Here is a 12,488-nt window from a genome sequence, read left to right as displayed (position 1 = left end):
ATTGTTATGTATTGCCTGGTGATGATGAGAAGTTGGGTGCTGTTATCAGTTATGGCTGTCAGATTCTGGGCAGAGCTCCATATCACCTCCCTCTGACCTACTGGGACGGTGTTCTCGATCACGCTTCATCTTTAATCGTGACCTGAGTAATGATAGCAGTCCAGGTATGCTCACCTGCACTTTTCAAGTACAAAAAAAAAGGTTTATGTGCATTAAATAATAGTTATAGGCCATGATAAGGAGCAGCATTTTCCAAAGAAGTAATTTATACTGTAGGTAAAAATGTTTTGAAAACCACAGGTGGATTGAAAGCAAAAGAAGCCAATACAGCCAATACAATCTAGCTAATTAACGTAGTTTAAAATGAGCTGTTTATTTCAGGTGAGAGGGATAAGAAACAGAGAGGTGATTGATGTAAAGAAGGGCTTTGTCGTAGATGGAGGAGATAAATTTTAATAACCTTGTTTTATCAACAGCAACAAATCTCGTCTCTTTACTATAGCGTAAGTGGAGAGGAGGCACGATCATCCTTCGTATGTATGTGATGGCTGGATAATTCTAATCAGGCACAGAGTGAGGGAGGCTATTTTTAGCTCAGACAGAAACAGAGTGTAATGGTGCAGTGAGATGAATGAAAGACCTTGTGTGGGTGTCAGAGAAGCGTGCAGGTAAGGATAAGACTCATGCTGTCTTCACTTAGTTAAGAATAACCCCGTTTTATCATATATCCTGATAATTACCTGAAACTGGAACAGATTTGATGTTGATCTGCAAGCGCAATATTTTTTTAATACCCACAAATAAGATAACAAAACTTTTTATCTCATATTTGTGTTTTTCATCTGTACGTCCGGATTTATGCCAGCATAAATGTGGCTACTAATTTCATGTTTAGTATATATCAAAATCAAATCCAAATTAACACATTTTATGAATGCATTATTTAATAAATTATGGAATAGAAGAGTATAATTTCAAAGAAAAAAATCTATATATAGCAGCTTATTCTGCTTCTCACTGGTTGATTTTTTTTTCTATACTTTAACTGATTTTGACAACATTTCCAAATGTCCACGATAGCTGACGTTAGGAGCGTGGCTATATCAAAATTAAATTTACATGTGTGTATCAGAAACTATATATTCCAGCTTGTTGTGGCTTCCACGATCAGTTTGCTGCTGCTATGCAGCTGTGTTTGATGTGCTGTGAAGTGATTTGTGTTGCACTGCTTCAACGAAGGGTGCTTTAAAACAACTAAAAAACTGCTATAATATCAAAATCAGGGCTATATTTGTTCTAAATATGAATTATGAGAATAAGACTCCATTCTGGATTGTTTCACAATCTCCTCCCATGAAACTACAATCTCCCTCTCATGATTTGGTGTGGCTAATCTACTTGTGAATGGCACGCGTTCCAAAATAGGTTCTATTCATATAAAGGTAATTTTTAACAAATGGTTGACCTAAAAAAAACATGTCATGTGTTTTATTTCTTCCTCTCATGCTTCTAATAACTTTCCCAAATGTCAGAAACCATTTTTTTCATGGTTGTATCTGTGAACATTTTTTAAGTGTAGAAAAAAAAGTGTGCCCATCTGTTAGATAGTTTACTCAGTAAGCCTGAAAACTTTGCTTTTTCTTTTCCTTTACCAGAGTGTTCTAACTATGTGTTAAAGCATGCAAGCATTGCTTTATCTTCAGTAATTATTTATTGTATGCGTGCATTTTCATTCAGCATCTAACAACTTGCTGTATATAACTTCTGGTGTAATGGTATGCGCTCAATGCGCTGTGCCCAGGAGTGTATGCTAGGTAGTCTTGTGTGCACTGGTATGTGTGAGTCTGCATGTTTATGAGTAGATTTGTGGCAACCACATATCACACAGACATACCGGGATCTGGTGTTCCTCAACATTTCCCCCAGTGTTTGACACAGAAAGATGACAACAAATCTGCAGGCAAGCAGCTAAGAGAGAGCTAAGTATAGACAAAGAGCTGCTATGATGTGATCGTAAGAAAGACAGTTTGTGTCCTTTGGCACTTTGTCTCAGAAAAAGAAGAAGTGTCAATGATTTTCTGTAGATTAGACCAGCACAGCCTTCCTTTGTGCTCAGGATCTGATGAAATCAACTGAGAATCCTTTGAGTTTAACACGTCAGTCTGTGTGGGGGCGTTCGCACATTTCTAAGTTGCACAATCTCCAAAGTTTAACGTATCATCAAAGAGCGAGGGGAGCGAAAAGTAAATCGTTTTCCTCGGTGTCCTCAAGATGCTAAGAATCTCAGCACGTCTTGGCTGATAAAACCGGTCATTTTTAAAGTGTGAAACCAAATGGACAAGCTCGTGTTTCCGTGCTGTTGTGTCACTGAGTTTTTACTCCTTGTGTCTTCTGCAGGGTTCGGCCGACTCCTACACCAGCCGTCCATCAGACTCCGATGTGTCCCTGGAGGAAGATAAGGAGGCAGTCCGCAGAGAGGCAGAGCGACAGGCTCAGGCGCAGCTTGACAAGGCCAAGGTTGGTATTCTAAACCCTGAGGTCAGTGACTACCTACTAGCCTCAGTAACAGCAGTTTGTCATCAGCATTTTATAAGTTGCACCAAGTGGGATTTCCAAATGTGAGGAGAGCAACCAACACGAGTTTGTGCTTCTCCATGATGTCTGTGTTTGAGTTGAAGGCACCAGGACTGGTTTAGGTGCTGGTGAAGTTACCTCTCACTAGAAAGACTTCTTTTCTTCTAAAAGATGATGGGAATCCAAGTTGTTTATCTTCTCATGGGATTGTCACGATGGATAGGACATGATTGAGTCATTGTGAGTTGTTAAGGTCAGATGGGTTGACATGGGAATGGTGGTTAAATTGCCTGGGATGGGATCTCAGGGATGCAGAATAGATTAGTAATAGTTGGTCATACATGGACTCCTTTATGTGTTTATACACAACTCCATATTTAATTCTTAGGTATTATTAATCTCTGCCTGTCTTCTACAGTGTGTCTTTTGTTCTGTCTCCCTTTTCTAACTCCCAGCTGGTCGTGTCAGATGGCTGCTCCTCCCTGAGCTTGGTTCTGCCTGACGTTTCTTCCTATTAGAAGGGAGTTTTTCCTTCCTGCTGTTGCCAAGTGTGATAGTGGGAGGGATGCACCGCTGGTACATAAATACAATTGAACTGACATTTCTCCTCTTTGCCCAAAATGTGAAAATATTTGCCCTCAAAAGAGTTTCCCCTTTCCTGTAAGTGCAAATACACAGCTGAGTCCTGTCCTGAAGAGGTGGTTCTGCAGTGTTTTGCACCTGTGAAGTTGTTTGGTTTCTCCTTTGTATTAGTCCAAGGACTCCTCACAGCATTGCTCAGCTTGTTTTTTCCCGGTTTTGGGATGAACCAGTTTTTGTCTGAGGGTTTTGCTGGGACTGAAGGTCACCAGCATGTTATGCTTGGACAAACGATTATTCTGTGTTTCTCAGTCAAAGTCAGAAGTTTTCTGAGAATCTTGTGAATAACTTGAGAACAAGGTGGCATAGTATTTTGAAATCAGTACCATAGGTGGATCTACTAGGAGACTGAGAGGTAGGGCTGGTTGCTGCCAGTATTTATTTCCATGTCTCTTAGCTGACTTGATGAAGGCCCAGTTTGGATTGCCACATGTTTTAAGTGGTCTTTTGATGTGTGTTTGTTCCTTTTCTTTTCTCTCTGCCTTAAAGGGAACATTCTCTGCTTGGTGGTGTTTGTGTTCCAGTGGGTGGTGGGATTCAAAGAGCAGGTACTGGTGTGTGTGTGTGTGGGTTACCAGTAACCGTCAATGTCGAGGCTTCTGTCCTTCTCAATGAGCACTGCACAGTTCGTGAATGGTAACCTGTTTTCTTTGGTATCCGCTGTGGTGAACTTGTTTGTGTCTGCTGAGTTGATATGTTCAGTAAAAGATTTTGACTCGGGTGATTTTTTTAAACCAGTAGCTACGTGTAGTTTCTCTGAAAGAGCTCAAAATTCTGCTTTCCACTTCCTTCAGGTACAGTTTGGTTGCATGAGCTTCATGCTTTGAGAGTAAAAACTCATATGAAAAAATAGGGGCTCCTTGGTGGGTCCACTAAGCTTCCAGTAATCCCCATTTCACATTCTAGCCAATGGCTTTACTTACTGATTGATAGAAGTAGAAGTGAAGAAGCTAGCAAATATCTACAGATGTAGTAAATGTTTTAAAATTAAACAGGCAATTAAAAATGCTGATAGATCTGTTTACAATAAAACTCTGCACCTTCAGGAATAAGGTTTGACTGTGTTTTCAATTTATTTTAGTCTGACATAAACATGCGATGGTTAGGATTAGGGGTAAGACACTGCAGTCTTGGGAAATATGGAAATACAAATGTGCGTTGTAGAGAGAAAAATTGGTTTATTATGCTTGAATGAATGATGGCAGGCATCACACAGATTGTAACATAAACTTTACACTGCTCTGTTTGTTGTTGAAAAGCTGAGTCCGTTTCCTTTTTGGCTTCTTTTCTTAGTTTCCCAAATTTTTTTTCACATTAACAAGCAAGCAGCTACCATTTTCTAAGTGATAGGGGGTCACAAGTCAGGATACGGTAGGGGGCAGGGCCAGGTAAAGGAAATAGTTTGAAAGTTTTAGCGCTTCAGGAATATTGTGGTCAAAGTTTCTGTGTAAAGTTGTTGTAACTTGACTTGCCTTCCTTAGATCACTGACTGAGACCTTCATTAATCATTTAAAGTGCTCATTTTAAAATATATCATGTTCTACTAATCCTAAACTAAATCAGTAGACAGTCTTCCTGGACTGACTCAGAGAGAAGCAGGAAATTTGAGCTGATTTTAGCTGGTTTTTCACATGAAGAAAAGGGCTGTCAGGGACCGGTGATGTGAGAGGTTAGGGGCCTTGGAGGGCTCAGCTTCACTGTTTATCAGAGCTTCGCCTGCTCTGTTCTGCTCTGGGCCACAATTAGCAGCATATAAACAAACAAACACACACACACACACACACACACACACGGCAGAGCAGGCTCTCTCTGTGTGACAGGAATTGCAATCAGAGCTCTCTTCCACTGAATGACTTAAATCTCTAGCACTGTTAAGATTCATGCCTTTGATCTGTGAAATAATTCTCCTATCTTCAATGCACATTGTGTTCCCTTCCTGCTCGGCAACTCGCTAGATAGCTCATGGTGCTCTATTTTTACATATTAATTCACGCAAATGTCTGAAAAATGAGTTTATTGTCTTTCATTGGGTGTTTAGTGTCTGTAACAGCTAGTTTGCTCATTAGCTGTAAGCCTCAAGCTTTTGGCTATCCATCCATTTGAGCAGAGATTTTCCTTGTGCTGTCTCTCGGTCGGGGTTGCTCATGCTGTAGCTGGCAAAGACAGATCATTCCAGTAGATCTATGTTGTTATTTTCCAGAGTCACCCTCTCCGGCTCACTAATTAAAAAGATAAGTTGGCTTTACAGATAACCTGGCATAGATTACCCCCGCTGGCATTTTACATGACAGATGACTAGTAAAAAATAGCTTCTCAGTGGTCTGGCCACCAGAGCAAGAGCAGGCTGGGGTCAGAGGAAGTGCAGACTCTCCGGCTGTGAGCCTTTATGGGCAGTAATTCATAATCACTTCCCCTACATGCCACTGATATTTGTAAGTGAGATAGCGTTGATGCCCGTAATGCTGATTTTTCATCGACTTGAAATATTATTTCAAATGCATTCACAGATTCACGCACACTGTCACCATCTGTCTGTTTCTAATTAGCCTTAAATGGGCACATCAAAGTCAAACCAATCACTGAGAGTAGTTAGCTTGTAAAAGGATGGTTTAATATCTCTAGAAGCAGCTGAGAAAATAGTCAAATGATGACTCAACTACAGGAAGCAGGACTTTAGGAGAATGAACTGTAGTAAAAATGGGATGTTTTCTGCTGTTTTGATTTTCATGTTATTGTATTTATTTATTTTTTTAGGAGCCATATCTATAGGTATTTTTGATTGTGAGCTACAGTGCTGTGCAAAAATCTCAAACTGGAATTGTTGTTATTAAAGTGGTCTTAAGGAATATTTCTTTCTGAAGGCCTTTGCTGAAGATGTTTTTTGGACATTGGCTGCTTTTTCACGGCTGACCGTTTTCAGAGGAATGTTGTTTGCTTGTCTTTTTTTTTATTTGTGTGTTAAGCATCGTTCAAGCATAAAAAAAAATGCACCTTACTCACCTTACTCAAAGCATGAACTAGTGTTGGACAGTTTAGCAAAAACCCATTTGCTAAACCCATCAAACAAGTTGATTCACACCAAAGCCAAAAACTTGTCATATCACTGCATGGTCTGCAAGTAGAGGACAAAAGAAGAATTGGCAGGCCTTTAAAAAACTAACAAACTACAGCCAATGAACAGAAACTAAAAGTCATGTCTTTAAGAAAAACAAAAGAAATCTGACAAGACCTGAAAGATCGAGCTTTGAGCTCTTCAGTTGATCCAGTCCTGATTACCGTTCACTGAAGCCTTGTTAGAAATGGTCTCAGTGGAAACATGGCTGTCAAGAAGGGAAACAGGGAGAAAAAGCTGAGGTCTGCCAAGTTACACAAAAACTGGACTGAAAATCAGTGGCAACAGGTCTGATGAAGTGATGAATCCAAATTTAAAGCTTTTACTCTGAATCATTGCAAGTATGTCTGGAGGAGCTCAGGAGAGAGGTACAACAGTGAGTGCTTACAGCCATCTGTAAAACATGGTGGAGGCTCTGTTATAGTTTAAGGGCTGGAATTCAACCAGCGGTGCTGGGGATCCTGTCAAAAGTAATGGAGTTATTAATGCAGAAAAGTACCGTCAGATTTTGGTCAATAGTGCAAAACCATCTGGAAAGCATCATCATTTTTTACCATGACAGAAACACACTGCTGATGTAGTAAAAACATACCTGGATACAAAACACACAGTGGAGCTCCATCAGAGTCCAGACATTATTGAAGCAGTGTGGCATCATTTCTACAAAGAAAATTACATAAAGAAATAGGGCTGGCAGCACTGTGCAAACATATCAGCCTATCAGCAACATTTTTGAATGTCAGTGAGTGATGCTTATCTGTTATTGGCTAAATGTTCAAATACGATATAAGAAAGAGTTCAAAGAATTCAAAACAGTTCAGTTTTATTCCAAGACAAAGACTTCTTTGTACAAATTTTTGCCTTGTATTAAATTTCTGCATCAAAATATAAATAAGTGATGGGCGGCTCAAGACTTTTGCACAGTACTGTAAAAGAAGAGTGACAGTTTGACATACATTGTATTGACAGCCAAAGACTGCTGCATGGTTTATGGTTGTTTTTATCATGTTGTCTTTTTGTTGGATATCAGTTGTATTTTCTAAATCTTCAGTCGCGTACTTGAAGTAATGGAGATTTCTTTTGCTGTAGATGAAGCCAATTTTCCCTCACTCTAGTTAAGTGTCACTCAAGAAGCTTTAACATAACAACCGTGAATGCAAAAAGCAATTTGACTATGTGGATGAAGGCTTGATTTATGAAAACAAAGCATAATCTCACTCCAACTATAAACTCCAGGCATAATAGGACTGCCAGCTGCAGTGGTCAAGTCAATATACAAGTATATACCAAAGGAGCCTTTGATAATTATAGAAACATCTTCCCACACGCTAGATTAATGATAGTTATGGTTTCCTTCACGTCATATAATAATAAATTTTACCAGTTCTCTGTACAGCCTAAGGCCGGCACGCAGAGCAGAGGGGAGTTTATTTCAAATCGATCCACAAGATTCAAGGTGAAACAATGTGGGAAAATTAATTTATAGCGCAAGATCCTTGGCGTGTTGCTAAAGGAAAGGTTGTAGCATGCTAGAAGGCAACTCAACAACATCAAGGGCAGGTTGGTATAAGCAGAAAGAGGACTGGGAGGTATTACCTGATGAAATATGTATGGGGTGACGTGATATTGTGACTAGCTTCATCGGTTGTTAATTGGTTATGCCTCATAGGGTTCCCAGTTACAGACAGGGCTTCTCTTGTGCTGTTAATCTACTTCCTTATTCCCAGTCCTTTCTCTTTCATCTCCTTTTTTTAACACTAAATCTTACTATTCCATGTCCTCTATTTTGCCCTCCTCCTCTCTTCTTTTTCTCACCCTGTCCCTAACCCTCCGCCTCTGTCCTTCTCCCTTACTCACTGCAGTATGGCATCCATAATGAAAGCCTGTGTTACGTAAGAAGCAACAGAGCCATATGGGCTCAGTCAGGAGGTGAGGAGATGCTGTTGAGCAGTGTCATTCTGAATAGACGCCACAGTCACCTGAAAGACAGGGTGGCACATCAAGAGATGTACGTGTGCATATTGTAAGTGCCATTAAGACTATAGAAAGAAAATGATGGATAACATGAAGGAGAGCAGCTGGAAGGGAGGAAAAAGGCCGCAGTCCAGGAGACTACTGAGAGAGCACACATATGTATACTAATGGACCTCATACCTTCATTCAGGCATGTGACTCATTGCATGCAAATGCCAAGGACTCTGTGTCCTCAAAGGGTCTTGGCAGTGCACACGCTGGATTGGATGATTTCCTCAATGGAGACGTCACACACACATACTCCAGCTTACAGCCATAGAATATTTACGTTGCTGCCTGCATGTGGGAAAATGATCTCAGGAGGATTTGACTAATGTATTATTTACACAGTCATTCATAGTTTATTGTGATTTCACACTAGTTGTGTTTCTCTGAGGCATTTATCTGATAGACTTGAAACTTGGAATAAATGTTTTGACCACTGGTTATGAACAGAGTAATGACGCGCCAATATTGTCACCACAAATAAAGTCACATTATCATTCATTTGGAGTCATGTAAGTGCTCTTGGTCATTTGTTTGTGTTCCCTGCGGAAGCTCACTGTATTTTTTTCTGAGAAGGTAGCTTTTTAACTGGGAAAATAGCTGCCTACCTGACAGAAAAGTTCACTGCAAGAGCAGTGGGACTGAATTAAAACAATGAAGCTGAAAGCCTGAAAGCAAATAGCAGCAAAAAACAGTCAGTTATGAACTAGCCAATGAACGAAGTGGAGCATTTATTAGTTGACTAGTCGGGAGTGGTGGCAAAATAATCTGTCTCCTAATCAGAAACTAAAAAGTTTAAAGTGTTTGTTGGGTTCATCTTCTCCCACGACTATTAAATCAGATAATAGAGCTTTTAAAATATATAGCATGAGCTCCACTTTTATCTATTATAAATCAGTTTTGGTTTCACTTTATGCTAAACCCAGTGGTAATAAAGATAAATGTGTTTTTCTTATACTTTCTGTCCACATTTTAATGCAGAAATCAAAATGGAAATTACCTCAGTGCGTTTTATTTTTGGGTTGCTAAGAGTAAATCAGATTGGGAGGAAACCGGCTGCAGCAGTCCAGACTTTTTGTGCCCCTTGAAGGCATTTTTTAGGAATCTGTAGAAAGTCCAACTCCATTATAGCATCAGCCTCTCTGATCTAGTGATCTCGGTTAGACCTCCAGCTAAATATTGCACATCCACTCTCTCATCTTGCTCCCTTTCACCTGCAGGTAAATGTTTAGCGTGCAAGTCTGGGCTGGGAGATTACTCTAAGCTAGATCCTTGTGCATTTATTTTGGCTTTTCAGTTGACTTCTGTCGTGCTTGTCACTCTGTCAAAGGCAGAGCAAATGTAATCTGGTTGAGGGCATGACCGTGTTGCCAACTGTTGAGGCTACTGCCGCCAGACTGGCTCCAAGATTATGTCCGAAAGCATTTTATGTAATTCTTAAAGGGATATGTGTCTTAAGTGGATATTCTGGGCTTGCAAAAACAAACCCAGAAACTAGTTTAGTGTTTGTATGTGAGCATATGATGTGATCCTTAATCTTTTGTAGCAGGGTAACGTGTCACTGTGGGCAGGGGAGGTTTTATTGAGCGGTGCAGCTACATCAGTGCTGTTTCATGCAGTTTGTAGACAGTCAGCAGTGTTAGATTGTTATTTCCCTGCCTGGAAACATTTTATTAGCTTTATGCATTATCTCAATGACTTTTTGTCTTGAAGTAAAAGGCTTACAGTGATCGTATAAGGAGGTCAGTATTGATTCTGTCTTTGTAAAGAATGCTGGATTGATTTATGATTTACCATTTACGCAAGTGCTGATTTTGCTTGAGCGTACTTGTACTACTGGTGCTGCAGTTGGTAACATGTTGCATCATTTGAACTTGTAACATGTGAGTGCTGTAGCATGTAGCAGAGAGACAGAAAAGCAGGCAGCTCATTTGTGGAGAGAAGACTAGACGAAGTCTGGATGAGTCAGAGGCTGCTGATATCTCTCACCCGGGGTTATTTTTACACCTCACACAAAGACGAGGATCACAGCTTGGCAGTAGTGTTCGAAAAAGATTAGAATAAAAACTTTTAGCAACTGTCTCCCCACTCGTGTTAGAATCTGTGCTTGATTTCCTCCAGTTTGAAAGCAAATTATCGCTTGTGAAATCTGACATTTTCTTTTTTTCCCTCCTTTGTCCCTTCTGCTAGATCAAACCAGTTGCATTTGCCGTCCGCACAAATGTCAGCTACAGCCCGAGTCACGACGATGATGTCCCTGTGCCAGGCATGGCCGTCTCCTTTGAGGCTAAAGACTTCCTCCATGTCAAAGAGGTGAGCTAGAGGTGTTGTTCAGTACGCTAGTTTGTCGATGCCATATGGAAAGAAAGATGACGGCAGCAATAAAAAGGAGGATGTTTGAGATGACTTTCTTGAATTTTGTGTATGTGTAGAAGTACAACAATGACTGGTGGATAGGACGCCTGGTGAAAGAAGGCTGTGAAATCGGTTTCATCCCCAGTCCAGTGAAGCTTGAAAACACTCGTATCCTCCAGGAGCAGAGAGCCAAGCAGGGCAAGTTCCACTCCAGGTAAACAGACTCGTGCACACCAAAGTCCTTTGCTTTAGCTTTGAGATAATTTATTATGAATGTGCACATCATTAGATATTCAATTTTGTTGGCCTAATGTTAAAAAATTTATTTATCATTTCAGTAAATTGGGAGCAAACTCATCATCTAGTTTAGGTGAAGTTGTTCCTAACTCACGGAAATCTACTCCTCCTTCATCTGGTAAGCAGCTTCAGGGGTGAAAGTCCAATTTTGTATTTAATAGATTTGTTAGTATTTTGAATCAACATTTAGTCACTGAAATCCAGCTGTAGGTAAGATGTACGTGTTCCTAACCTCAGTAAAACAGACATTATTTTTGCCATAACTGTACTTTTACATGTTTCATGTACTTTTTGTGTAGTACCTACATTCTGTGCTACTTTCAATGTAAATCCTACCCGCTACCTGTGACCTCCTGTCTTCACCTCCATGTGACGATGCTCTTGTCTGTCTGTGTGGGTAGCCATTGACATAGACGCCACAGGCTTAGACCCCGAGGACAATGAGCTTCCAGTCAACCTGCGCTCCCCTAAAGCCAGTCCAAACACTGTCATGTCACCCCTAGCAAAAGAGAAACGAATGCCCTTCTTTAAGAAGGTAAACTCTACCTGAGCTACCCGACCCTCACTTCTTCTCTATCCGTCCGCACGGCTCTGACTAAAATGCCTATGGCTGCTCAGCTACACGCAGCGCCCCTCCTGTTTGTCTACACCATCGTCCTTGTCCCTCGGCGTTCACACCACACTTAGCATGCATGCCTTTTCCTAACCTCTCTCTTTTTCCTCTTTCGTCTTGCCACAGCTAAACAGAAGCAGAAGTCGGTAAGTCTTTGTGTGCACCGCACCAGCACAGCAGGGTGTGGGGATAACCTTCATGGTCTGAGCTGTGAAAAACTCTCAATGCATTTCCTAAGCATAGACTCACCAATGTACTCACACTACTCACCGCTCCTGCCAGCCTGTGTGTTGTAATTGTTTTGTGTGTAAATTTGGGATCTCAGTGTGAACAGCTTGTTTCTTGGTGAGAGCTACAATTGATGAGAAAAGTAATGCCATGGTCCTATCTTTTATCAATATGAAGCTAGAGTATAAAGGCAAAGAGAATAAAAACAGAAAACATGAAAAGCCAAGAAATGATGATTGACAAATTAAAGGAAAGCTTGAATCCTAACCTCTAGAGTCAGGAGATATGGATGTTCTGTCAACATCATAAAAGTCTTCGTCTTCAGGACATGAGGGGTCACTGAATCATTTTATAAGCAAAAAGTGGTCCAAATCATATACTACAGCACCATTTGACCTTAGAACTGAAGAAGCTTCTCGGATGAGAGGTGAAACGTCTTCAAGTAACTTAAAGAAGTCCAGACGCTTTTCTTTGCAAGCTCCTTTGAAAATGTGCTGAAGCCTCCTCAGGGTGGCTCTGCTGACACATTTGATAAATGACAAAGATTAAAACTAAAGAAACTCCTGTTACATTTCATTTATGTAAGTAAAACATATAATATAGTTTGATCTTGGTTTTATTTTTAATTCATTGAAGTGTTATTTCAACTTA

General features: G+C 40.4%; 1 protein-coding gene across 7 annotated transcripts in view; it reads left to right on the top strand.

The window, feature by feature from the left end:
- cacnb2a (calcium channel, voltage-dependent, beta 2a) overlaps positions 1-12,488 on the top strand; it is a 70,600-nt gene that overhangs the window by 44,290 nt on the left and 13,822 nt on the right. For 5 of the 7 annotated variants that reach the window (XM_085418913.1, XM_085418917.1, XM_085418919.1 and 2 more), the window contains 5 exons: positions 2,398-2,517; positions 10,535-10,657; positions 10,777-10,913; positions 11,038-11,114; positions 11,398-11,531. In XM_085418913.1, coding sequence (XP_085275039.1) covers positions 2,398-2,517; positions 10,535-10,657; positions 10,777-10,913; positions 11,038-11,114; positions 11,398-11,531 — 591 coding nt within the window. Of the gene's footprint in view, positions 1-2,397; positions 2,518-10,534; positions 10,658-10,776; positions 10,914-11,037; positions 11,115-11,397; positions 11,532-11,735; positions 11,756-12,488 lie in introns of all 7 variants that reach the window. The other 2 variants (XM_085418916.1, XM_085418921.1) reach the window with 1 other exon arrangement.

This window comes from Rhamphochromis longiceps, linkage group LG9 (assembly GCF_057381845.1).
Source record: "Rhamphochromis longiceps isolate RC_006_pf linkage group LG9, R_longiceps_female_GT1.1, whole genome shotgun sequence".
Taxonomy (NCBI): domain Eukaryota; kingdom Metazoa; phylum Chordata; class Actinopteri; order Cichliformes; family Cichlidae; genus Rhamphochromis; species Rhamphochromis longiceps.
The sequence above is the reverse complement of the archived record's forward strand: the minus strand, read 5'-3'. Positions and strand labels throughout refer to the sequence as shown.